Source organism: Musca autumnalis, unplaced genomic scaffold (genome assembly GCF_047663935.1).
Source record: "Musca autumnalis isolate F117 unplaced genomic scaffold, ASM4766393v1 scaffold_4, whole genome shotgun sequence".
Taxonomy (NCBI): Eukaryota; Metazoa; Arthropoda; class Insecta; order Diptera; family Muscidae; genus Musca; species Musca autumnalis.
In genome coordinates this window covers 121,796,607-121,822,899 of record NW_027411977.1, presented here as the reverse complement: position 1 = coordinate 121,822,899, position 26,293 = coordinate 121,796,607, and the positions used below count along the sequence as shown (strand labels likewise).

The 26,293-nt window shown below is 34.4% G+C and overlaps 1 protein-coding gene and 1 long non-coding RNA gene across 2 annotated transcripts in view; one reads left to right on the top strand and one right to left on the bottom strand.

Moving 5' to 3' along the window:
- Nucleotides 1-4,626: 4,626 nt before the first annotated feature.
- On the bottom strand, nt 4,627-5,587 carry LOC141400901 (uncharacterized). The gene is made up of 3 exons (XR_012412223.1): nt 5,465-5,587; nt 4,989-5,397; nt 4,627-4,735 (listed from the first exon to the last, which is right to left on the bottom strand). It is a non-coding gene; the product is annotated as an uncharacterized lncRNA (long non-coding RNA).
- Pdp1 (PAR bZIP family member Pdp1) overlaps nt 5,260-26,293 on the top strand; it is a 451,297-nt gene continuing 430,263 nt past the window's right edge. The window contains exon 1 of the mRNA XM_073980582.1: nt 5,260-5,390. Coding sequence (XP_073836683.1) covers nt 5,300-5,390 — 91 coding nt within the window. The 5' untranslated portion in view covers nt 5,260-5,299. The remainder of the gene's footprint in view (nt 5,391-26,293) is intronic.

Sequence of the window (26,293 nt, the reverse complement as noted above, 5' to 3'; positions counted from 1 at the left end):
TATACCCTCAGCCTATGTGAATTGAAACTTTCATCTACGGAATCTTTTTGGCCAACAATTATGCTTAAGAAGATTAATGCTTAAAAGTGTTGCGGAGGAAGTACATGAAGATATTGATCGGCATAGTCTATTTTGTATCTTATTTTGGGAATCACTTCTTTTCGATGTATATCGCGCCCACTTGTCATTTCAGGTGGACATCATATAACTTAGAGCGTTCGCACCACCATATCAGGATACATAGACTTGCCCACGAAAAACATAATATCGCTGTAAACAGGACCACAGCTCGAAGCATTGGTATAAATTTCCAAAGGATCTTCGAACACTTCGAGAGGTTAAACAAAGATGTTGAACTTTTGTGGGGGATGTACCAAAGTGTGGAGGAGATCCAAAGTTTGGACCAAGTCGGTTGCTCCCTTCAACAGGTATAGCGTGTTCCATTTAAGTGACATTTTTTAATTTTTTGGGGTAGGTACCGGAAGTTGTGGATTGATATTGCCCGTCTTCGAACTTAAACTAAGTTTTTTAATTTTATAGTGCGCTCCAACTTTCGAGCTATTTTCTCAGGAAGTTGGACTTGCCCCTGCAAAAACATGTACGGTCGTAATGGTGGCAGCGAATACAAGTTATAACAACACAAGTCAAAGCAATTCGAAAGCAGGTCTTAAGCTGAACTTATCCGAAATTGTGTGACGGAGGTACTCGAAGGAGTCAACCGATAGACGAAGGGATGAACCATATTGACACCTCATATATGTCTGGTAGAAATTGCACGAAGAGCAAAGTATAGCACAAATCGGTTACTCCTTTCAAGAGTTATCGTGCGCACAATTTTTCCGAACATTTTTGAACTTTTGTGGGGAAGGTACCTGAAGGAGTGGACCGAAATGCTCATCTTCAAACTTAAACTAAGTTTGGACGAAATATTAAGCAGCCCATATTTTGGACTGAATTGGCTGATCCGTGTGATAGTGATCGTGCGCTCCATCCACAACACATGGTACTATAGGGGTTGTTTACAGCTTTCGGGCTATTTTCTCAAGAAGTATGGACTTTTCCCTTAAAAACTGGTATCGTCTTAATACGGGCAGCAAATACAAGTGGCTGCAATAACAATGTCTGGTAGAAATTTCATGATGTGCAAAGTATGGACCAATTCGGTAGATCTCTTCCAGATTTATTGTGCGCATAATTTTTACGACACATTTTGAACTTTTGTGAGTGAGGTACCCGAGGTAGTGAACCAATATGGCCCGTCTTCAAACTTAAACTAAGTTTGGACAAAGTATTACAAAAGCCAAATTTTGGACCAAATCGGTTAATCACGTTGGAGAGTTATCGTGCGTTCCAGCCAGACGGATGGACATTGCTAAATCTACTCCAAACGGATTTCGTCTAAACATACTTGTGGTCTAAAACCATTATTTCTATGAGGCATATTTCTCGTTAGCATAAATGCTGAGTAAGGATTTTTTGATACCCCGTCCCTACAATTTTTTATGTTCTAGAAAAGTGCTATTGAAATCTTAGGTTTTTGGGCGGTTCGTTATCTATGGACCAGGGGCTGGATTCTCGTTCTATGAAAATTTGAAATGAAAAATATTTCCTTTATATTTTTTTTTCATTTGACATTTATGTACATACATATATCCTTTATAAAATTTTTCATTTCACATTTTCATAGAAACAGAATCGAGCCCCAGAATAGGAAAAAAAGTATAAAAATCGAATATATTCAAAAGTTTTTGGCTGTTTTCACATTTAAGAACCGGTCATAGACATTTCGTATGTTACATTTCGTATGTTTCGTATTTGCTGATATCTTTGCTACATTATTGTTGTTGATTGTTTTCCTGAATTTTGAGCAGTTTAGTATTTATGGAGCGGAAACCGAGAAGGGATGCATTATCGACTATTGCGATATCTCTGTTGTTTAACCACCTACATAGAAAAAAATAGTTACTGCATTTCAGGAATAGTGTTCAAAAAGGCTTGCCAAAGCAAATAAAAATACTGTTGTTTTTTCAGAGCTTGAAAAAAATGTTGACGAGTTGTTGTTTTTGTTGGGACAACCGCCACACACCACCAACCAAACCAGAGACAAATTTTTCTACTTTTATTAATTCTTTTATTTTGTATTATTGTAACTTACCGTTTTTTCTAATGATTTTCACTGTAGTTGTTATCGTCTTGTGAATATAGCAGAACAATACAAACCATATGTACATACATACATGTTGAGTCTATCAGCACTAGGTTGACATATTAGATGTTGCCTTTATGTATGTATATTAAAGAAATTAAAAATTTGTAGTTGCGAACTATACAGCCCAAACACTTTGTTTTTTCGACACCAAACGCACTGTAGTTGATTGGTTTGTCAGTTAACTAACAACAACAAGGTTGCTACGTGGTTAAGGTATGTTGTGGTGAGTATGTGTGTGGTGTGGTTTGTTGATATAGTCTCAATGCGATGGTGAGACGATGGTGGGGGTTGTGTTGTGGTTTGTTGATACATTGTCAATACGATGGTGAGACCATTCAAAAGAAAACGAGAACAAAGTTGAGAGCATGTACCAACCAAGAGAAATATGAGAGAAAATAGTGGAATATAGGGAAAAATAAGAAAATAATTTTGTATCTCATGAAAATCTTACATACATATTTTTGAAAAAATAGTGGTTTTTGGAAATAAGAAACTGCACATGTATCTTAGGTGAGGTACCTGTACAGTATGAAAAAACTAATTCACGAACGAAAATATGTAAAAATTCTTTAAGTATTTTTTTCTGTGTATGACAACCTACTTCACATTGTTGTAAAGGTGATATTTTGTACCTCTTACAGAAGAGAGAAATTCGCTTTGAAATAAAACGTTGGCCTTTTCTCAAAATAAGTTTTTTTTTCACATTCCGACCCCTGAATAATATCCCAACAAAAATCCTCATTACAAACCTCCTTTCCCACCCATTATTTTAACAAGGGCATGTCGCGCGAAATATCTGGTTATTTTGTAACCACTGAAATAAGTAGATACTGAGTAGATTCTGACTACTTATTTCAGTGGTTACAAAATAACCAGGAATTTCGCGCGACATGCCCTTGTTAAAATAATGGGTGGGAAAGGAGGTTTGTAATGAGGATTTTTGCTGGGATCCGACCAATAACAAAATCAATAGAATTTTTCCTCAGCGGGAACCCCAGTAACACTCAAAATTTCGTGACGATCCAATCAAAATTGCGACGTTTAGATGGACAGACGGACGGACGAACACACAGCCAAATCGACTCAGCTCGTCGAGACATTCATGGGTCTACAACCATTACTTCGATGCGTTACAAACTTTTTGGCCAAAACCAACTTATAATACCCTCCCCACATAGTGGTGTAGGGTATAATTATGAGTAAATATTAATAATTTCTCTTTTGTGCGGCTAATAACGGGTGACAGCAAAACATAGGTTATTCCTCATGCCTAGTATGCAAAGCCTGATTGCTTTAAGATATTTTCGTTTTTCTGGAAGTGTCTATATACACAATGTTTGTATTTTGTTATTATTTGATGAGCTTTCTAAAACTTTTTAAGTTTATAGAGTCCAACATTTCCAATGATAACGCCCGTTATAACTTTAATACATCAGTATCCATCATTTTGATATGGATCCAATCCCTATCTTTTTCGAGACCCAGACTTCTGACTTTTCCTGATAAATGATGCAACTGCACTCTAAACTTTGAATTTTATTAAATTGACAACTGAAATGTGAAGAAATTTCCATTACTTTTGATCACGTACGACCCACCACTCCTCCGAAGAAGTACGTATGGCTGATATCAGTTTAAAAATTTTATTCACCATTAATCTTCCCAAAACAAGTACAAATGATTTGAATCATACAAGAAGTGATATTTTACAAAATATTGAAGATTTTTGCATTGGATTTGGTTCAGTTGCATATGTTATGACCATTAAATTTTAATGCGTGTTATGTATTTTATTTATTTTTTTTTGTATAACGTATAAAAAATTTTTATTTTCTTATATTATAAGCAATGAACAATAAATAAATGCAAAAAACACTTAATTTTACTTTCAAAATAATATTTTAAATAAAATTTCCTAAAACGTGCAATTTTGTTCAGTTTTGGTTCAGATTTGGGTCAATTGCTTATGTTATGACCATTAAATTTTAATGCGTGTTATGTATTTTATTTTCTATTTTTTTTTTTGTATAACGTGTAAAATAATTTTATTTTCTTATATTATAAGCAATGAACTATAAATAATTGCAAAAAACACTTAATTCTACTTTCAAGATAATATTTTAAATAAAATTTCTTAAAACGTGCAATTTTGTTGCAAATATATTGGCCACCAATGTATGTACATATAGAGACCTATTCGAGTTCAATTTTCTTAGGCAACCGCCAATTAAATGTTTACCACTTTGAACCACTGTACAAGTACATATGGAAATGGAAAGAGTGTATGTTTATGGAGTCAAGTAATTGAGTGGACCGAGAAGGACGTGGTTGAGACGGGTGTGAAGTAAATGTGTTTTATTTGCACTGCATGTCTTTAAAAAATATTCTTTACATAGACTTTAGTGTTGTTCCAAATCTCCTTAAGATCACTTTTGCTTTCAATTGGAAGTGAGTGGTGGTGTGGTTAATTCTCATTCATTATCCGCCCGCCGTTTTGCAAAATTGAGTTGAATTTTCAGAATGTTTCTGCAATAAAAAAAAAAAATGATGGCATAAAAGCAACATGTGAAATTGTTGACAAGTTTTTATTATTTTCAAAATAAAAAAGTTCATAAAAATTTAAAAAAGTATAAACAAAAGACGCGCTAAATATTAACATAAATATAAACAAAAAAGAAGAATAAGCATAAACATAAAAAATCACGTGCCCCCTGCCCGGTACATATGTATATGTATATATATGTAAAGAGAGAGCGTAAATAGAGAATTACATACATACCTAATCTTGTGTATTACAAAAATAACATCTTTTGAATTAATTTGCATACAACAAATGTACATTCTATGTGCTCTGCATAGATAAAAGAAAGCTGGTCTTTTTTTAAATAAGTGCACTGATGTTCTAAAGAAAGAAAATCGATTTTACAATACACTGGATTATCAAATTTCGAGCTGTTATAATTTTGTTGCTGGAGCATTCCGCCAGCAAGTGATGTACCATAGAAATTACATGTGATACACCCAAAGTTTGCCACCGTAATTCTGATTTTCTCGCTTCAACATTTTGCAACTATCCAACAAGTTTTCAGTATGCCATCATCAGGACGTAACAGATCCCGCGGATATTCTCGCAATAATTCGGTAATGTTCCAGGCGAACATTATGGATTTGTCGATGAAAGGTATGTACTAAAGAATTTTTTTTAAGATTTGTTCAGACAATAAGCAATGTTTAAGTATTTTGAAGTAAACTTACCAGAAAGTGTATGAACAATTTTGATTTCATGGGAACAGGACCCCCTGATAACTACCTGAATAGATACATACTAGGTCTAATTCTGTACTTTTTAAAGGCTTTACCTAATTAATTGCGTGTTGCGTGTGCGTTCGAAAAAACAAAAACAAAATACATGTATTTCAAATTGACAACAAAAACAAATACATGTATTTTGTTTTTTAGAACGCACACGCAACACGCAGTTAATTAGGTAAAGCCATTATGGCAAAAGTGGCAATATAGGGAACTGTCAATATTGTTCTCTAGGAACAAGTTTTACAGAAAAGTTAAACAATGAAAAAAAATAGATCTGGTAACAACGCCAAAAACAACATTCCATAAAGTAAATAACATTAATTTCGGCCGACTCGAACTTTGTATACCAAAGTAATTACAATTTGTGGTGACCCGATTACCAATTACTTCAAATTTGAGCAAATCGTGTGGTACCGTAATATGTGGTCTATACCAAAACATGAAACTATATAATTTTTAATGGATATGCCTTCTAGCCATTGAAAACTCTAATGCCATATGGGTCGAAAATGTCGATAAAAACTTCAAAATACTTGAAATCGGGCTGTACTGTTATATGGGGACTATTTCAAAACGTGGAACTATATGTATATTTACAAATTACTTGGGAAAAGTTTTGTAGCCCCAAATAAGATTTAATACAAAATGTCAGTTCTTTGTGTAAGATAGTGCGGCTAAAACCTTCCGAAAACCGAAAATCGGGAAGTACTGTTCAATGGGGGGTACAACATATACCGTCGAATTTGTGGAGAAAAGTAATGTAGCCTCAAAGAAGATTAAATATCAAAATTCAGATATATCGATAAGACAATGTGGGTAAATACCTAAGATCGGGAGATACCGTTTTATGAGGGGTATGTTTCGTTACTTTTTTTAATGAAAAAAGTGGCAAAAGAAGTAACTGTCGAAATTGCTTTATAGTAGCAAGTTTTTTAGAAAAGTAAAGGGACGGAAAAGGTTTATCTGTCAAACAGTATCAACAACATTCAAACATTCAACGTCGATGAAAACTTCAAAGTACTTGAAATCAGGCGGTACATCTAAATGGGGCTTATTCCAAAAAGTGGATTTACATACATATGTATGTATGTCTATATTTTTGTAAAGATGTATTTTGACCACTAAATGCCAAATTACTGTTTTATGGGGACCTATTTCCAAAATTTTTAGAAAAGAATTTTCTTGACCACTGGTTAACCACATTACATACAATATGGACCGAAAACGTCGAAAAAACTTTCAAAATAGCTGAAATCGAGCAGTACCGGTAAAAGCGGCATATTCCAATTTGTGAAAAATCGGGAGGTACTCGTTTTGTAGCTCGAAATAAGCCTTAATACCAAATTTCAGTAATTTCGGTGGCTAAAACATTCAAAATACCGAAAATGGCAGGTAGCGTTCTATGGAGGCTATATCAAAATGTTTACCGATATATCCCATTTTCAAACATCCTAGATGTAATAGAAACTTTTGTATCAAATTATAAATCCCTATCTTAAATATTGCGAGCTGTATCTTGACATGGTTATTTTGTTCAAACGTAGATTAACTTTGAAGACGAGTCATAGTCATAGTCCTTCAGTTACCTCCCCCACAAATGTTCAAAAATTTTCGCTAAAAAGATCCGCAAGATAACTTTCGAAGTTCAAATTGGGACAATGGCTGTATCGCCTCCTTATAAAACAATGTCATGTAACGTGCGCCTTAACTAACTTTAAGTAAAAACCGCTTACACCTGGGAAGTTTTTGCGGATTCTGAAACAGCAATGTTCATAGAGGAGAAAAATCCAAAAACAAGAAAAAAATCGCTGGACGGATTTTAGGTTTAGGGTTATTTTAGGTTCAGGTCACATTTTTAGATTTTTTGTTAGGTTTTCACGATTTTGCTTGAAAACGGTAAGTCTTATCGAAATGTGACTTGAGAAAATCGTATAGCTGTGAAAATTTTCTTCATGATTAACTTTCGTAATTTGTTCCTAGGTTGTACCATTTCTGAAATATATAAGTTTAAGTTGGGAAATAACAGTCATGACATTTTTTTATAAGAAGACGATACAGTCAGTGGTCAACCAAAGGTCAATCTTGTAGAGAATTTTACAGCTACAATATTTTCCCTAACCCCATTTCGATAGGACTTGCGGTTTCCAAGCAAAATCGTGAAAATCTAAAAAAAACCCTAATAATGTGAACTTCTTTAGGGGTATAAAACTTTCCCCCAGAATTTTGTCCGTATCGGTCCACACCTTCATATAGCCCCTATAGAACGGTACCTCCCGATTTTATGTATTTTGAAGGTTTTAGCTTCATTATCCTACCAAAATGGCTGACATTTGGTACGTAGTCTTCTTTAGGGGTATACAACTTTTTCCCAGAATTTTGTCGGTGTAGGTCCACGCCTTCATATAGCCCCAATGGAAAGGTACCTCCCGATTTTTATACCCTCCACCATATGAAGGGTATAATTAAATTTGTCATTCCGTTTGTAACACATCGAAATATTCGTCGGAGAACCTATAAAGTATATATATTATTGATCAGCATAAAATTCTATGTCGATTTGACCTTGTCCGTCCGTCCGTCTGTCTGTCTGTCTGTTGAAATCAAGATAGAGCTCGCAATTTTAAAGATAGAGAGTCAAAATTTGGTGCAGAAATTTGTATTACTTGCAGGATGGTTGGTATTGAAAATGGGATATATCGGTCCACGTTTTGATATAGCCCCCATAGAACGGTACCTCCCAATTTTCGGTATTTTGAAGGTTTTAGCTTCATTATCCTACCAAAATGGCTGAAATTTGGTACGTAGTCTTCTTTAGTGGTATAAAACTTTCCCCCAGAATTTTGTCGGTATCGATCCACGCCTTCATATAGGTCCCATAGAACGGTACCTTCCGATTTTCGGTTTTGAAGGTTTTAGCTTCATTATCACACCGAAATGGCTGAAATTTGGTACTTAGTCTACGTTGGTGGTATAAAACTTTCCCCCAGAACTTTGTCGGTATTGGTCTACGCCTTTATATAGCCCCCATGGAAAGGTACCTCCCGATTTTTCGTATTTTGAAGATTGTGTCTTCAATATTCCACCAAAATGGCTGAAATTTGGAATTTAGTCTTCAATGTAATATAATACTGTTCGCCAGAAATATGTCTGTACAGGTCCACGCTTTCATATTGCCCCATTTCTGACTAAAATTCGTCGGTATAGGCCCACGTTTCGATATAGCCTTCATAGAACTGTACCTCCCGATTTTCGTAATACTGAAGATTGCGACGTCAATATCCAACCGAAATGGCTGAAATTCGTTATTTCGTCTTCCAAGAGTTATAAAATATTCCAGAAGAGTATTATTAGTATAGGTCCACGTCTTCCTATATCCCCATAGAAGCGTACTTCTTGATTTTCGGTATTTTTTAAGTTTTAGCCACATTCTCTTACCGAAATATAGGAAATTTGGTATTTAGTCTTCTTTGAGCGTAAAAACTTTCAAAATATTCAAAAATAGTAGATTCTTCAGATTCTGAAACAGAGCATACATACATTTGTGGTATTTAATGATTTTTTAAGCATAATACCATACATTTTTGTTTGTTTCGACTTTTGGAAGTCCTCCGCTGTAGAAAAAATTAAAAATAACGTTAATTACAGTTGAACCTCGATTATCCGTAAATCGATTATCCGGGAACCTCCATTATCCGTGATAAAAAAGAAATGTTGGATTTTTTCCATTTCTTCTATTTTTCGTTATAAACTTCATTGCCCGGGAGTAAAAACACATTTTCCAATTATAGTCCGGTCAAAATAGACATTGAAATAGCAAAATTTTCCACAAAGCTGAATTTTGGTGGAGAGCTAGAGTTTGCCATTAGAAGCAACGTCCTAAAAGTCCCCATCGATCCCATGAGTGCAAAAAAAATATCCGGGGTCAAAGGTCAAATTTTAAGGGTTTGTTTGGTTTTCGGATTTATTTTTTGATAACGGTTGATCTAATCAAAAAGTGACTAAAGTAAATATTATAGACAGAAAAATTATCTACAAGTTTGACCTTTATAATTTTTTTCCTAGAAGGAACCATTCTTGAGATATAGCTGTTCTAAATAACACATGATTTTTATGCACTTATAAGGGAAATATGCACATATTCAGACGAACCGGCTAAAATAAGCGAAGTAATCGGGTGTGTCCCCCGAAAAATATATATTTTCTTGAAGAGCGAGATTATAGCTATCTTCTAAAAAAAATTCCAACAAAATCGGAGCGTGTTTAGTAGAGTTATTCAATGTTAGAGTCATTTTATGCAAAAATAGCCCATTTAACCCACATGTGTAATCGAAAGCCCAAAGGGAACAACCCCAACGAAAACTCTCCGATTTTTTTCAAGTTTTGTCCGAAGGTAAGGTTTGTTGCGCTGATTACGGAAATGTATAATTTTCAACGGTTGCGGATCCGGTTCGCCGGTTATTCGACCCGAAAGGCCAAATTTAAAAACCGGGTTAGACCCGGATCTACTGAACCGATTACTGCAAAGTGGATATCGTCTGAAAGCTTACGGAAGTATCTAACACATAGTGTCGTTACTTTAACCGGTTCGCCTCATAATGTACTTACGCGGCCAATTGTTTATTTGACATTTAGATCGCGATATCTCGATTTTTTAAGTGTCATAAAGACCACTTTTGTAGACAATTATTGAATCTACAACTTTTACTTTAGCCGGCTTTTGCTAATTCTTACCGTTTTTGAGAAAAATTAAAAAAACTGAATAATGCCTCCAAAAATGACCTTTGACCCCGAATAACTTGTTTTGCACACATGGGATCGATGGGGACTTTTAGGACGTTGCTTCTAATGGCCAACCCTAGCTCTCCACCAAAATTCAGCTTTGTGGGAATTTTTGCTATTTCCCCCTTATACGCATGTCTATTTTGACCGGACTATTAATCTGATTAAGCAAACAAAAGGTAAACAAACGAAAACTGGATATTCTCCCGTATTACACAATGTGTGTATTTATGGTATCACAAAAACCGTGGGACAAAGTCAATTCTGATGAATCTGATGATGATGGTATTATGTACCCTTCTAAAATTTGGTGTATTACCGTAACGAATTTAATAAAAATTGCAGATTTTCATATTATTGTACAATATTATGTAATTTTTACATAAAAATATGTTCAAAAACTGCATAAAAGCATTGCCTCCATTATCCGGGAAAATCGATTATCCGTAATGCCTCCGGTCCCGACCATCACGGATAATCGAGGTTCGACTGCAATAAAAAATTGGACGAACTTGAGAAAAATGTGATAGATATGATTAACTATAGCAATCCATTTTAGAATTTTGAACGTAAATAGCTAATAGCAGTCCCCCTGCAACAATATTAGGGGTCTCATATGAAAAGAAATCTTGCCAGCATTTGGAAATGCAGCGAAGTTTAAGGTCACGTAAAGACATTTTTGATTTTACGTCATAAAAATCAGATGTTTCGTTCTATATTTGGTCAAAAATTTTTTAGAACACTGATGGACTATGTCGGCCCAACTTTTGGAATAGCCCCCACATAACGTTACCACTCGACTTCATAATAGCTATAATTTGGCATTTAGGATTCCTAGTTGTTCAATAATATGGGCATAAGAAAAAGAAGAAAAAAATAGTGTTTTTTTACACTGAAAACTATTTACCAACTTTCCATAGAAAATCTTAATTCGCTTTGCGTCGTTTCACTATGAGATGGGTTTTTAGGAAAAATAACGTTCACTCCATGATCAACACATATCAGAAAAGAGAATTAGCAACAAAGTTCCAACGGCTTAGCCATGTGCATGAAAAATCACGATATAATTAATCCCACTTTTTCGTTCAAAGGACATGTGAATTTTTGGTGAAGCCGTTTAAAATAAAAAATAATTTAAAAAAAATTAAGTTTCAGTGTTTTATTTAGAAATGCACTTAAAACTAGAAAATAATTTGTCGCTTAGCCTCAATATTTATGTTTGTTTTGTTTTAGTTGAAGATTCAATCATATGATTGCTAAGTCTGGAGTTTCCCCCATTGGCTTAACTTCATCACTTTCCTCTTTGCAGAGAAAAATGTTTACAAAACGCACTGACAGCTTGCAAAATTTACTGATCGCTACCAATATCATGATTTCATCCCGGCGAAGGGAATTATCAATTGGCTTTTCAGTTTTTGAAATGATGATTTTTTAGTGAAAACCTGAACTCTTTAAGCATCGAGTATTCTCATGTTAATGAGAATGATGCTCACTTTTCGGCTTTCCCAAAAGAACGCCAGAACAAAATATTTGCAAGCTGACAGCACGATTCAACTAAGAAATCATCGATTTCTGTTAAGTTGAAATAACATCAACACAGTTACCTGTGAGTATGTCGTTGGAATTTTATTTACAAAATTCCGTTTTGCGCGTGCCTTCGCTGTTTTTTGTTTGTTTTGTTTTAGTTGAAAAGTGCGCATCATTCTCATTAACATGAGAATACTCGATGCTTAAAGAGTTTTCACTAAAAAATCTTCATTTCAAAAACTGAAAAGCCAATTGATAATTCCCTTCGCCGGGATGAAATCATGATATTGGTAGCGATCAGTAAATTTTGCAAGCTGTCAGTGCGTTTTGTAAACATTTTTCTATGCAAAGAGGAAAGTGATGAAGTTAAGCCAATGGGGGCAGCGTTGTCAGTATTGGGGATTTTTCCCCAAATTGGGGAATTTTTATTTGAAATGGGGAAAAAAATTTCGACTTGGGGAATTGGGAAAATGTTGAGGAAATCTGAAAAATATTTGGGGATTTTTGGGGAATTTCTTTTTTGACGAATTACTTCAGATTATCTGATTTTTTTTTAATTTCAGTACGTCAATAGTAGTAGAGCACGCGTGACGCACAAATAACATCCCAGCAAAATGTTCGATGCCAAAGATGACATTCAATCATGGGTGCAAGTGATCTAGCATGTCATCTTTTTAGCATCTTCATCGATGAATTTTATATGAGTGTGGACCCCAAAAGATGACGTTCTTTTCTGGATCCTAAGCATGTCATTTTAACCAATGCGTTGACATGTCATTTCCACCAATGCTTTGGCATGTCATTTCCACCAATGATTTGACATGTCATTTTCACCAATGCTTTGACACTTCATTTTCACCCATGCTTTGACATGTCATTTTAACCAATGCTTTGGCATGTCAATTTCACCAACCCCTTGGCATGAAATTTTCATGTATTGTTTGGAAAATGGAAATGCTGTATTGAAATATGGTTTTCATGAAAAAGAAAATTCTTTATTAATTCAAACGAATTCATGAAATAACTACAATTAATTTATCAGTTTAGTTTTTCAAAAGTTTACATCCAAAATTGCAATGTAATCACCACCGCTGCAATGCAAAAGATTACTTCCTCCGTTCTCCGCAACTGATATTCTTTCATCTTACAAAAGGTTTTTTCAATTATCTTCCCATCACCAGTTCAGATTTCGACATGGACTCCAAATGCACTCCTTTAAGTATTTTTATTTTTATTTTTTTTTACTATTTTTATTTACTTTTATTTATAATTTTGTTATTTTATAACAACATTTTGGTAATTTATACTCTTTTGTTTAGTGACGGAAATATGTAGGGATCTACAACCCGGCTTGCTTTAGGGATCTCTAAGAACAAAATGTAACGAACGGGGAGGAGAGACTTTTTATGGAAAATACCATTTATGCTTAATTAATTTATTTTTAATTGTTTCTTTCCAAAAGTAGTTTCTTCTTTATTTTCAGATTCTTGTTCCTTTTCGTTTCGGACTTTTTTTTTTCAAATTCCAAGAAGCGAGATTTGATTGATTTCATTCTATGTCAGATTAAGAACAGACAAGGGAACTTTTAAAATAGCAATGTGTGCAGTCCGATTCTATTTTTAGCTCGATGGTTGGGACTTCATATAATACCAATTGTTTAGAAGTTTTAGTTGTTTGATATGCAGGAAATGTAAGACAACATCACGACGACAGTTCTAACAACATTGGTCTGTTCCAGAAACTGCAAGAATCTACTTATTTTTACTACGATAACAATTTTTCCTTTATGTTATCGGAAAAAATAGTAAAAATTAGTAGATTTTTGCAGTACTGGAACATACCAAAATGAAAATAAACAGGTGTGTAAATAAAAACACAAACATCATCTCTATTGGATCGATGGAATGGGTACAAATGCTGATGAAAAGATCGGATCTTTCACGACTTCCTTTGCATTGGTTCAAATCCTAATGAAAAGATCGGATCTTTCACGACTTCCTTTGAACCAATGCAAAAGATGACATGAAATCACGTCATCGCAAAGAACCCCTTCCGTCAAATTTTGCTGGGATGCATCATATACTTACTGGTCGCAGCAGTAATAATTTATGACAGATTTGAAGTGTTATCATGCGGTTCGACGACTGACAGCGTACTAGAACAGTGGGTTGAATTGAAATAACATTTTCCATCATTTCTACTGCTGAAGGGGACTTAACTGCAGAAATGATTTCTGGATTGATGGGCAGTGATGAAATTTAACTGTATTTAACATTCATGGCTCCAATTATGAAAGAGATAAATATGCTTAGGCCCGTTATTATATCCTTTTTGTAGTTAAATGTTGACCGATATCGGACAGATTATCCGTTTTTTATTCCTACAAGTTTGCTTTAATAATAAGTGTCAGACAAATTAAAAGCAACTTTGTGTTCCTTCTAAAATTTAAAGTGTGCCAAAAACAAGAAACATTTGAGTGCAAATTCAAATCAACCAATCCGATTTGAGTAAATTTGATGTATACAGACTGTTTTGCTTGAAATGGAATGGAAGATCTAATAACAAATCCCTGGTAATGCGAACTTTATTCCTTATTTTTCTTAGAGTAAGGTATAACAAAATGGGATTTTAAAGAAAAGATGTAAGAACGGGCCTTAATCTTAGTTTTCAGACCGATGCACATTGCTAATATGCATTTTTCCCTGTACACTCGAATATTGAAACCATTTATAAAAAAATTAAGTAGATATTGAAAAAAAGTGGTATCGATCGAAAACGACTCGGCAAATTTCCCATGGGGAGCCATGGACCTAGGCTTTAATTTTGACTTGTACTTTTTTGAGTAAACAATTATTAGTATTAGCTCTATACGGACCTTTTTAGAACCAGTTGTCAACTCAAAAATCTCTGCGGATGTTTACGAATCGCAATGGAGAAAGTTATAATTCGTAAATTGGAGATGGTATTAAATATGCTTTCCGTCCCAACAAGCAATTCTTCAGTAGACAGAAACTTCTATTTTAACCATATTCAGACATAAAATGCAGTACGAGTTACTATAATAAATAATCAATTTTCTAACAACTCCATTTGTTGTAGAAATTTGTACCCACCTAAAAAAATGTTACAACTCATTCATTATAAAAATTTATATAAATCCAATGAGATCAATGATTCTGAATCACTTGAAAGTGAAGTTTTCAATATCGTTAATTTAATTAATATATAAGTGTATAGAATACTTTCCAAGTTTAGTTATATGAATTTCAATAGTAAAATAAAACTACTTTTGATTTTGTTGTAATTATTTGTTAAAAAATGTTTGGGGATTTTTTTGATGAAATTCAATCAAATCTGGGGAATTTTGGGGAAAAGATTTGGACAAGTTGGGGAAAAGAGGCTAAAAAATACTGGCAACGCTGAATGGGGGAAACTCCAGACTTAGCTCAATATTTATATTTTTCTCATGATGGAATCTCTCAAATAAAACGGTTGCCGTTTAATTTTGCCACCATTGCAAGCGTTTTATTTGAGAGATTCCATCATGAGAAAGAATATATTTATTGAGGCTAAACGACATAATATTTTCTAGTTTTAAGTGCATTACTAAATAAAACATTGAAACTCAATTTTTTTAAATAATTTTTTATTTTTAACTTTAAAAAAAAAATATAGTCAATTTAAGCCGGAAATTTAGATAAAAAATTTAAAATGTCTGAAATCGTGTAGTACCATCATATAAAGGCTATACCAAAACCTGGACTTATGTCCATAATTTTTGTGGGGAAGTTTCTGTACCATTGGGAACTCCAAATACCAAGATACAGCCAATTCGGCCTAAAAATGAAGATAAAATTCTTAAAACACTTGAAATCGGCCGTACTCCTACATGGGGGCTACACCAGAACCTTGACCTATGTCCACAATTTTTTGTGGGGAAGTTTCAGTACCAATGGGAACCACACATGCCAAATTACATCCTATTCGGGTTAAGAACGAAGATAAATTCCTTAAAACACTTGAAATCAGATGGTACCGCTATATGGGGGCTATACCAAAACCTGTCCCTATGTCCATTAGGGTTATGACTTTTTGACATTTTTCCTCAAAAATGATTTCCTGTAGCAGGGATGAATGAACTTTTGCCTATTAATCACTATGCTATCGTTTATTCCATTGAAATATAATTTTTTTTTTCAAAAAATTATTTTTTGTTTCTCGAATGAATAAATATAAGCCTACTAATAACTAAAATAACGTTTATTTCATTCAAATATTAAAAAAGTCGCAAAAAAATTCACTTTGAAAAAATTTTAAATTATTTGTTTTTTGTTAAAAAATTATATTTTTGAATTAAAGCGTTTACGACATTTTTACAATTCTCAGAATTGAAGAAAAATAGTGAGAAATAAATTTTATATCATTTTAATTATCTCATGTGGTTCTAAAGTTTATTTTTTAATTATATATCTGTTTTCAGTGACTTCAAAAAATTTTCCATAATTTTGATAAATTCAAATTTTAAAATCATTTTGTGCGTGAGGTGTTTTCACCGAATCACCTTATAATTAAGATTATATGTAATCTTATGGCAAAACTTATCACGCTATGATACAGGGATATGAGGTTGTAAAAAAGTCATAACCCTAATGTGCATCATTTTTAGTGATTGTCACTTCTACTTCTATAAAGGTGCCTTGGAATGTATCACATTATGTATAGAGTAAATTCGAAACCAATTAAGTTTATATTTTAAATCTTTACATTTATTTCCTGCAAATGGTTCTGAACTGTTCTTTAACGACCCTAGTATTCAAATATTGTTATTGATAATTTGGTTTTCATAAAACCATGTTGTTATTGTAAAATTATTAGTTGCTGTAGTCCATGCAAACACCTTACATCTTACACCATAGGGAATACTTTTAGGGACTGTGGTTTATCTAACTGTTTCACTTTGTGTTGGCAAATTCAAAAAAAAAAAAATAGTGATATACTGAACGATGGCGCTCGGGTGTTAATTATAACCCTGGTCTAATACATATATCTGCTTTATTTCCGAAATTTAAGTTGATAAATTGACAAAAACCAGTTTGTTTAATTATAGTATCATGAACTTAGAATGTGATAATGATAATGATTTAATCTACAACACGTGGATACGAATAACTTACCAAAATTACAAACATTCATATCGACATTACATATCTTGTAAAATTAACATATCGTCGGTGTCATGCTTAAGTGTTCCATACGCCATTTGCCCGTTTTGTGATAATCGCATTTTAATGTTTTGCTTCGCATCTGCGTGGAGCTGACTTAAGACAATATTTACATTTCTAATTTGAAAGCAAAAGCAAAGGCAGTAAAAAAATCAGCCAGAACCGATAAAAGAAAATATCTTGAAAATATAGCCATAGAAGCAGAGGCAGCAGCAGGAGCGAACGATGCCAGGAAAGTCCACCAGGTAATAGGCCGACTATGCAACAACAACTTACGAGCTAACCGAGGGCTACAAAATCTCAACGGCGAAATAATCACCAATCCGGAGGATCAAATCCATCTATGGAAACAACACTTTGAACGTATAAGCAATATTGAGCACGACAACAATCATAATTCCTATATTCATTTGAATACGAATACCCCCATTAACGAGTCGATACCTGTACATATACCTACCGTAGAAGAGATAAGAGACGCCATATTAAAACTGAAGCGCAATAAATCACCAGGAAAAGACGGCATACCGCCCGAACTACTGCAAACAAATCCCACCGCATCAGCAAAAATCTTAGAACCGTATATGAAAGACGTATGGATAAACGAGCAATTCCCAACTACATGGTCAAAAGGAGCCATCATAAAACTGCCAAAGAAAAATGATTTAACTATATGCGACATTTGGAGAGGCATCACTATATTAAACACTATTTACAAAATAATGTCCATTCTTCTAAATGATAGATTGCTAAGCATAGAGAAATCTTTGCGTGACGAACAAGCAGGGTTTCGACCAAACCGAAGCTGCTTAGATCAAATTAACACACTACGTATTATAATAGAGCAATCTATAGAATGGAAAACACCACTATATCTCATATTTATTGATTTCAAAAAAGCTTTCGATTCAATAAACCGTGAAGCTACATGGGCAACTCTAGCAGCGAAAGGGGTGCCACAAAAAATAATCAATATAATCAAGGCAATGTATGAGAGCACCACCCTCACTGTTCGTCACTGTGGCCTCACAAGTGAACACTTCCATACGAATGCGGGAGTTAAACAAAGTTGCCCCCTTTCCCCCTTCTATTTGCAGCAGTTTTGGATGAGATTATGGTAAATGTATGTTCCAAAAAAAGAGGTATTAACTGGACCTTCGACTGACACTTAGAAGATCTTGATTATGCCGACGATATATGCTTACTGTCACACAACTTTAATCTAATGCAGAGCAAATTAGACGACTTAGTAAAAATTGCAAAAACTGTGGGTCTAGAAATAAACACAGAAAAAACATACGCGATGCGAATAAATAATACCAACGCAAACAACTTCATGATTGACAACAATCCTATAAAATACGTAAAAAGCTTCTGCTACCTCGGTAGCATCATGTCTGCAGACGGTGGAGTTAGCGACGATGTTGAAAATCGGATCAAGAAAGCAAGATCAGCATTCGGTCGCATGAGAAGAACGTGGAAATCAGCACACATTTCAAAGAACACGAAACTTCGGCTTTTTAACAGTTGTGTAAAATCAACATTACTGTATGGCAGCGACACTTGGCTAATGACTAGACATCGGATTTTTGCATGTTTTTTATTTCTCATCCGATTGGACTCAAATTTTGGATCTAGGCGTTTTAATTGTCAATTTTTCGATATTTGGGGTCATATCAAAAACATGCAAAAAATATGCAAAAAATATGCAAAAAATATGCCAAAAAATATGCAAAATATGCAAAAAATATGCAAAATATGCAAAAAATATGCAAAATATGCAAAAAATATGCAAAATATGCAAAAAATATGCAGAATATGCAAAAAATATGCAAAATATGCAAACAGTTTTTGGCCGAAAATCGTCATAAAAGTCGTAAAATTGTCAATTAAAGTTGAAAAAACCATAAAAAAATACATAACAGTGTTCTAAACTAAGACTGTTGACCGTATAACATCGTTTTTTTCAGCAGATTATTATGTTATTGAGACCATTTACGACAGTGGTGGTGTAGGGTATAAAAGTATGGTATTGTAATACAATTTTTTTATTATTAAACTATGCAAAAATATAAAATTTGATAGAATATCAAACGCTCTATGTAAAATTCAATACTTTCTTTGCAATAATTTGTAGTGTTGGGCTGGTTATTGTTCAAAGGGAACAAATCGATGTCGGATTTTTTAAGGCGGCAACCGCAAAAAGTTTTTAGTTGGGTCAGATTTTAAGACTGTCAAAGTTTGAGCACAATTGTAATATGTTAACATGTGCCACTGGGGCCCTGACGTTATGAAAATCTCGATTTTTTGGCTATTTAGCGATTTCGGCGACCCATTTCTCTGGAATGGTTAAAGCTGTTTGTCCATATTAAGCATTAAATTAAAGGCCATTCTGTTCTTAACATTTCTTGCTGAACAACAAACTACGTAAGTATTACAGAATTCGAGATAATAAAGCCAATGTCCCGAAAAACGTGACTAGGTACGCCTTTGTGCGAAAATGGGGACTATTAAAAAAACATTTTCTTCATTTTTATCAATTTTTGGAATGAAAACAAATGTCTTTGACATTTTGTTCTAAATTAAATTTATTTGAGAGGCAGACATCATGCGGTTTTGGAGCTATCTGGGTACAGCTGACTACTTGAAGAACGCTCTGCTATGTAGTTCGCAACTTTCAAGTTGTTTACCATACTTTGCGCCTCCTGGAAATTCGGAGTTAATGTTTAATCTCTTGAACAACAAGAATTATGCCAGATCTTTTTCTAGGATTTTCGGCAGTTGCTCTTTTGGAAGTTTGGATCGAATATTTCTGAAGAAATTTGAATTTTTGCTTTGTTAAGATTTTTGTTGCCTTTTGGCTCTTTACGGCGTTTTGCACCGTTGGATCAAACAATGCCAAGCCAACAAGTTCAGGACTAAGATCCACAGGTGATTTATTATTTTGTTATTTCCTTTTTCTAATACTTGTTTGTCTATGTTTTCGTATTTCAATAGATTTTCAATGAGGTCTAGCTCTTGTTTTTATGCTAAACGTATCATAGAATCTGAAGAACCATCTGTCCCGAAAACAATCAAGCGTGGCTTCAAGAAAATCGTAACTATGCAATTGTCATTGGTGCTGGACCCCTGTAAGGTGTATAGGAACGTTACTAGTATCATTATGGCTACAGTAGAAGCTATCGGAGAGGATCCCTACAAATATAAGATCTCTAGAAGCTTTATCCGTGAACAGCGGAGAATATATCGTGAAAAATAAACGCAACAGCTTCAAGGAACGAGGCTATTTGTGTGCACTGGCATGGAAAATAATTACCAGATATTCTCAAAACAGAGAAGAAAAAACGGGTTGCTGTTCTGGTATCACATGGGGGTAAAGAACAACTCCTATGCGTTCCTGAAACTGACAGTAGCTCATGGGAGAAACAAGAACTAGCAGTGTACAAATGCCTAAAAAAATGGGGCCCACGAGCTCGAGCAGATATTAGAGAGCTTCTGTACCACCGTACAAAGTTGTTAGAAAATTGTTGAGAGGGATTTTTGACTGCAAGTTTGGAAGCACATCCGGACATCAACCAAACATATTCAAGCGATTTCTATAAGAATAGTCTGCGATTGACAAATCCAGGTGCGAAGTAGGCGAGAGTGTTTTAAAACTACTGCCCAGCCCACTTCCCAAGAACAAGAGGCCGTAGAAGCACCTTGCGTTTAAATCGTTCGAGACTGGACGCCCCCAGAATGATTTTCTCTATTTTATTTATTTATTTGGTATCCCACACGACAACAACTGAGTGTTATAACTGGGGGTTATTGATTTTACAAAACGTATAATGAACAAGATAATGTTTATATAGATATAATATAGGATATATTGGGTAAACATTATCAATAGGTTAAAAAGAAATAGAGACAATAGATTGAGTTTAATACAAAAAATTGTGAAAAGGATATTCAGAAATATTTTTAAGTCCAAAACAAGACCTAACCCGCATTAAAGATTTACTTAATACGAAAGGCATTCACAAACAAATATCAGATAAAGGAAATAGTCCTGAACTTATTGGTCTGGCATTGTTTGAACTGATAGTGCAAAACACCGTAAAGATCCAAAAGACGACAAAAATCTTAACAAAGCAAAGATAGAAATTTCTCCAGAAATAATCGATCCAAACTTACAAAAATCAACTGCCGAAATTCCTAGAAAAAGGTTTACCAGATTAAACTTTAACTCCGAATTTCTTGAAAAAGATTCAGCAACTTGACCACAGAACATCAATTACCAGGAGGGGTAAAGGATGGTAAATAACTTGAAAATTGTGAGCGACATAGCAAGGAGTCGAGTTCATTACCATGTTGTCATCTGTACCCAGATGGCTCCAAAACCACATTATGTCAGTCCCTTCATGCCCGTAATTTCAACGCGTAGTTATCTATGGGTTCACAGATCGTTGAAATTACGGGCATAAGTAAGTTAAAATATGTATGAACAAAATGTAAGCGTTTGTCATTGAAGCCATACAATGAATGTACAAATGTCCATCTTTGTAAAACAAAATTGCATTTGAAAAAGGAAATGTTTGATGGATAGCGATATGTCTGATGAGTCTCTACAAAAGGCGAACCATGTCACATGTTGTGAGGGTTCGAATCTTCGGCTTTCCTTTTTCACTTGCAAACATCATCGGTCATTAAGCTCGACTCCAACGAGAAATGAATTAAAATTAATATTAAAATAGATCTTCGCCCTAATAGGCAACATTTTCAAATAAAGTAAAATATATTCGTTTTCATTCGCTAAAATTTGATAATATAGAAAGAAAGAAGTTGTTTTTATTTTTTTTTTTTTTGTAAATAGACTCCATTTTTGCCCTAAGGCCTTTTTCGGGACATTGGATTTATTAATTCAAATTCAGTAACACTTACGTACATTGTTGTTCAGCAAGAAATTCTAAGAACAGAATAGCTTTTAATTAAATGCGTAATACGGGCAAGTAGCTTTAACCGTTCCACATATATAGGCCGTCGAAGTCGCCAAATAGCAAAAAAATAGATTTTCATAACTTCGAGGCCCCAGTACCACGTGTTAACATATTCGAATTGTGCTCAAACGTTGGCAATCTTAAAATCTAATAATACTAAAAGGTTTAGGCGGCTCCCCGGCTAAAAAATCCGAGATCGATTTGGTTCTTTGAGTTAAAACCAGCCCACTGCTAGAAATTAAATTAAGATGCTACAAAAAAGAAAATATTGAATTTTACATAACACGTTTGATATTTTATCAAATTTTATATTTTTACATAGTTTAATAATAAAAAAATGGTATTACGATACCATATTTTTATACCCTACACCACACTGTCGTAAATGGTCTCAATAATATAATAATCTGCTGAAAAAAAAACGATGTTATACGGTCAACAGTCTTAGTTTAGAACACTGTTATGTATTTTTTGATGGTTTTTCCAACTTTAAATGACAATTTTACGACTTTTATGACGATTTTCGGCCAAAATCTGTTTGCATATTTTGCATATTTTTTGCATATTCTGCATATTTTTTGCATATTTTGCATATTTTTTGCATATTTTGCATATTTTTTGCATATTTTGCATATTTTTTGCATATTTTGCATATTTTTTGCATATTTTGTGCATATGCAAAATATGCAAATATGCAAAATAAATACGAAATATGACCCTGCCATTGAATTTAGATTTCTTTGAAACGAATTTTGGTCCAATCAGAATCTTCGTATCTTTAATATTAAAAAATATGCAAATATGCAAAATCCGATGTCTACTAATGACCAAAAGCGTGGCACACAAATTACAAACATTTGTAAACAAATGTTTGCGCATCATATTAAAAGTGTTTTGGCCAAACACCATATCAAACGACGAACTCTTAAGACAGACAAAGGAAGATCCAATACTGCAACAGATTACAAGACGAAAGTGGAAATGGATTGGCCATACATTGCGCAATCCAACTAACAGCATCACCAGAACAGCCTTGGAGTGGAACCCTCAGGGAAACCGTCGACCCGGACGTCCAAAAAATACTTGGAGGAGAACCATAAAGACTGAATTAAACCAGATAAATAAATCTTACGATGAAATAAAATTAATATGTCAAGATAGATTAAGATGGAAATGTATTATAGAAGCCCTATGTTCCCAAGTGGAATAATAAAGGAAAAAAAATTTGAATTATTAATAATAGTATATAGAATATATTTGCAAAAATATAGAGGAATTCACTAGCGTGAATTTCATTAAAAAATTTCATGAAATTAGGCGTTCTTAAATCGAATTCCTCACTACAGCAATTTTATGATTTTATTCTACTATGGAAGTCGATCTAGAGACGCATAATTTCATGCAATTTTTTCAATGAAATCACTCTAGTATGGACCGGGACTTATAACACAAATGTGAAATATTTTACAACATATGGAGCAAAGTGCCAAACCATTTTTTCTATTTTTGCCACAATAAATTAAAAACTTCTAAATCGAAATTTAAAGTTCTGATTTTTAAAATCTGTTTTTTTTTAATATTAATTTCATAAATATAAAAGTTTAAGCTTTCGCGTGGAAGCGTGCGTATCTCGGAGACTAGAGCAGATAGGAAAAAGCCGACCAAAAATTCAGAAGGAGCATACCAGCAAACATTTTATATCCTCGGCCACGAATTGTATTGAAGTAAAATGGAACAATTAATTTTCTTTTGTTTATGAAAGTACTAAGCTCTTCCGCCAAGCTAACTCAAGAATTTCGCTTAGCAATGAGACATCGATGTTTTCAAACCATTCAGAATCCGAAATACCATGTTACTGTCACTCTCTTTGGACGATTTGTGAATAACCTTCAAAATACGCAAAATCTGGAGGTACCATGCCTCTCCTGTTTTTAATGCGTTCGTTTAACACTTCGATTAAAAGAAACAAGTAATAAAGTATCAGTCGGCTTTGTCGACAGAGATATACCCTCAGCCTGTGCTTTTTTCCCCAAAAACGTATGTATTTAGGGGGGTTTCAAAATTGTGGGTGTATGAACCGGAAAAATGTGGATCAGGATTAAAATTAAAAAGTGTTGCGAAGGAGGTACTTAAAGAAATGGACCGAAATAGTCCATTATGGAAGAGAATCTTATTTTGGGAGTTATATCTTTCCGATAGATATCGAGACATAGAGACATTTCATTTCAGTTTGGACCAGATTACCAGGAAGCAGTACTACAACGAACAGCATCGGTATTCATTTCAAACGGATCTTCGAACAGACCCTAAACTGCACTTAGACACAAATGTTGAACTTTTGTGGGGGAAGTACCCTAAGGAGAGGAACGATATGGGCCATTTTAGAAGTTAAACTAAATTAGAACAAAATATTAGGAGATCCAAAGTTTGGTCCAAAATGGTTGCCCCGTTCAAGAGATATCGTGCATACCATTTTAGTGACTTTTTTAAAATATTGGTGGAAGTACCGGAAGTTGGGAACCGGTTTTGCCCATCTTCGAACTGAAACTAAGTTTCGACAAAATATGACGAAGGCCGAATTTTGGACCAAATCGGTTGATCAGTTCGAGAGTTTTCGTGCTCTCCAGCCACTACATATGGTGACATAGGGGGTTTCTATACTTTTCGGGCTGTTTTCTCAAAAATTATGGACTTATCCATGAAAAAAAAAAAACTGTTACCGTCGTATTTGAAGCAGCGAATGCAAGTTGCTTCAATAAAAATCAAAGTGATCAGAGACTAGGTCTTAAAGTGAACTTATCCAAAATTTTGTGTGGGAGTTACCCGAAGGAGTGGACAAATATAGTCCATATTCGAACCTTATCTATATCTGATAGAAATAGTAGGATATGTAAAGTGTGGTCCAAATCGGTCACTCCTATCAAGAGGTATTATGAGCACAATTTTTCCGAACATTTTTGAACTTTTGTGTGGGAGGTACCTGAAGGAGTTGGACAAAATATTATGAAGGCCAAATTTTGGACCAAATCGGTTCAGCCGTTCGAGAGTTATCTTGCGCTCCGACCACTACACACGGTGTCAAAGGGTTTTTTCTTTGCATCTTTCAAGCTATTTTCTCAGGAAGTATGAACTTGCCGCTGATGAAAATTATACTGGCGTATGAAGGGCAGTGAATATGTACATGTTGCTACAACAACAATCAAAGCGATTCGAGAGCAGGTCCTAAACTGAACTTTTCCGAAATTTTGTGTGAGAGGTACCCGAAGGAGTGGACCGATAGAGTCCATAATAGAACCTCATCTAAATCTGGTAGACATTTTAAGATGTGCAAGGTATGGTTCAAATCGGTTATTCGGTTCATCCGTTCGAGAGTTATCATGCGCACCAACTAGCCAGACAGACAGACGGACGGACATTGCTATATCGACTCCAATTGTCTGAAACGGATTTCGTCCAAACATATTTGGGGTCTAAAACCATTATTTTGATGAGGCACATTTTGCCCGTATGAAAGTGTATATGACGAAAAGTCAAAAAAATTTAACATTGATGAAGCCAAGGTTTGCACTGTTATAATTCGCGAAATATTGCAGTGTACCACGAAATATGACCATAGTTGGATCAAGCGAAGTGTTTTTAATCAAAGCTCAAAAATGTGGCTAAAAAGTTTATTTGCGCGGAGGCTATGACCGCGTAAATGAATAAAAATATTTGATTTTTGATCTAACTGCGACGCGCATTCGGGTATTTCAGAAAACATATAATAGAATCAAAATACTCGCGATTACGCATAATTTGATATGTATATTGTCTATGTAGCCCAGACAGCATCACAGTAATCCACTGCCAAAGGCCAAAATATAGTGCGATATTTTTTCGAAAAACCCTACAGTACAGTATTTACAATATCCTTTTGATTGTCCTGGGACCCCAAGATATTTTAGTTGTTTGACGGCCCGTATCATGTAAATCATAGATCGTGAAAATCCATCCACTAGAACGGCGAAAACAGCAACTGCAAAAACCGAAAAATGTGCGTAAAATATTTTTGAAAATATCGCGGATTTAATCGCGTTTTCTGTGGATCGTTTCCTTTTCAATAAAGAAACTGACACATCACTCGCGTTTTTGCGAAAACAGCGCACACTGGTCCCAACCTGCGACAAAAATCGAAAAATCGATATCATAAAATTTTTCCAAGAATTCAGCAAATTGTCTCTAAACATATCATATTTTAATATTTCAGCACTGTTTTTGTAATTTAT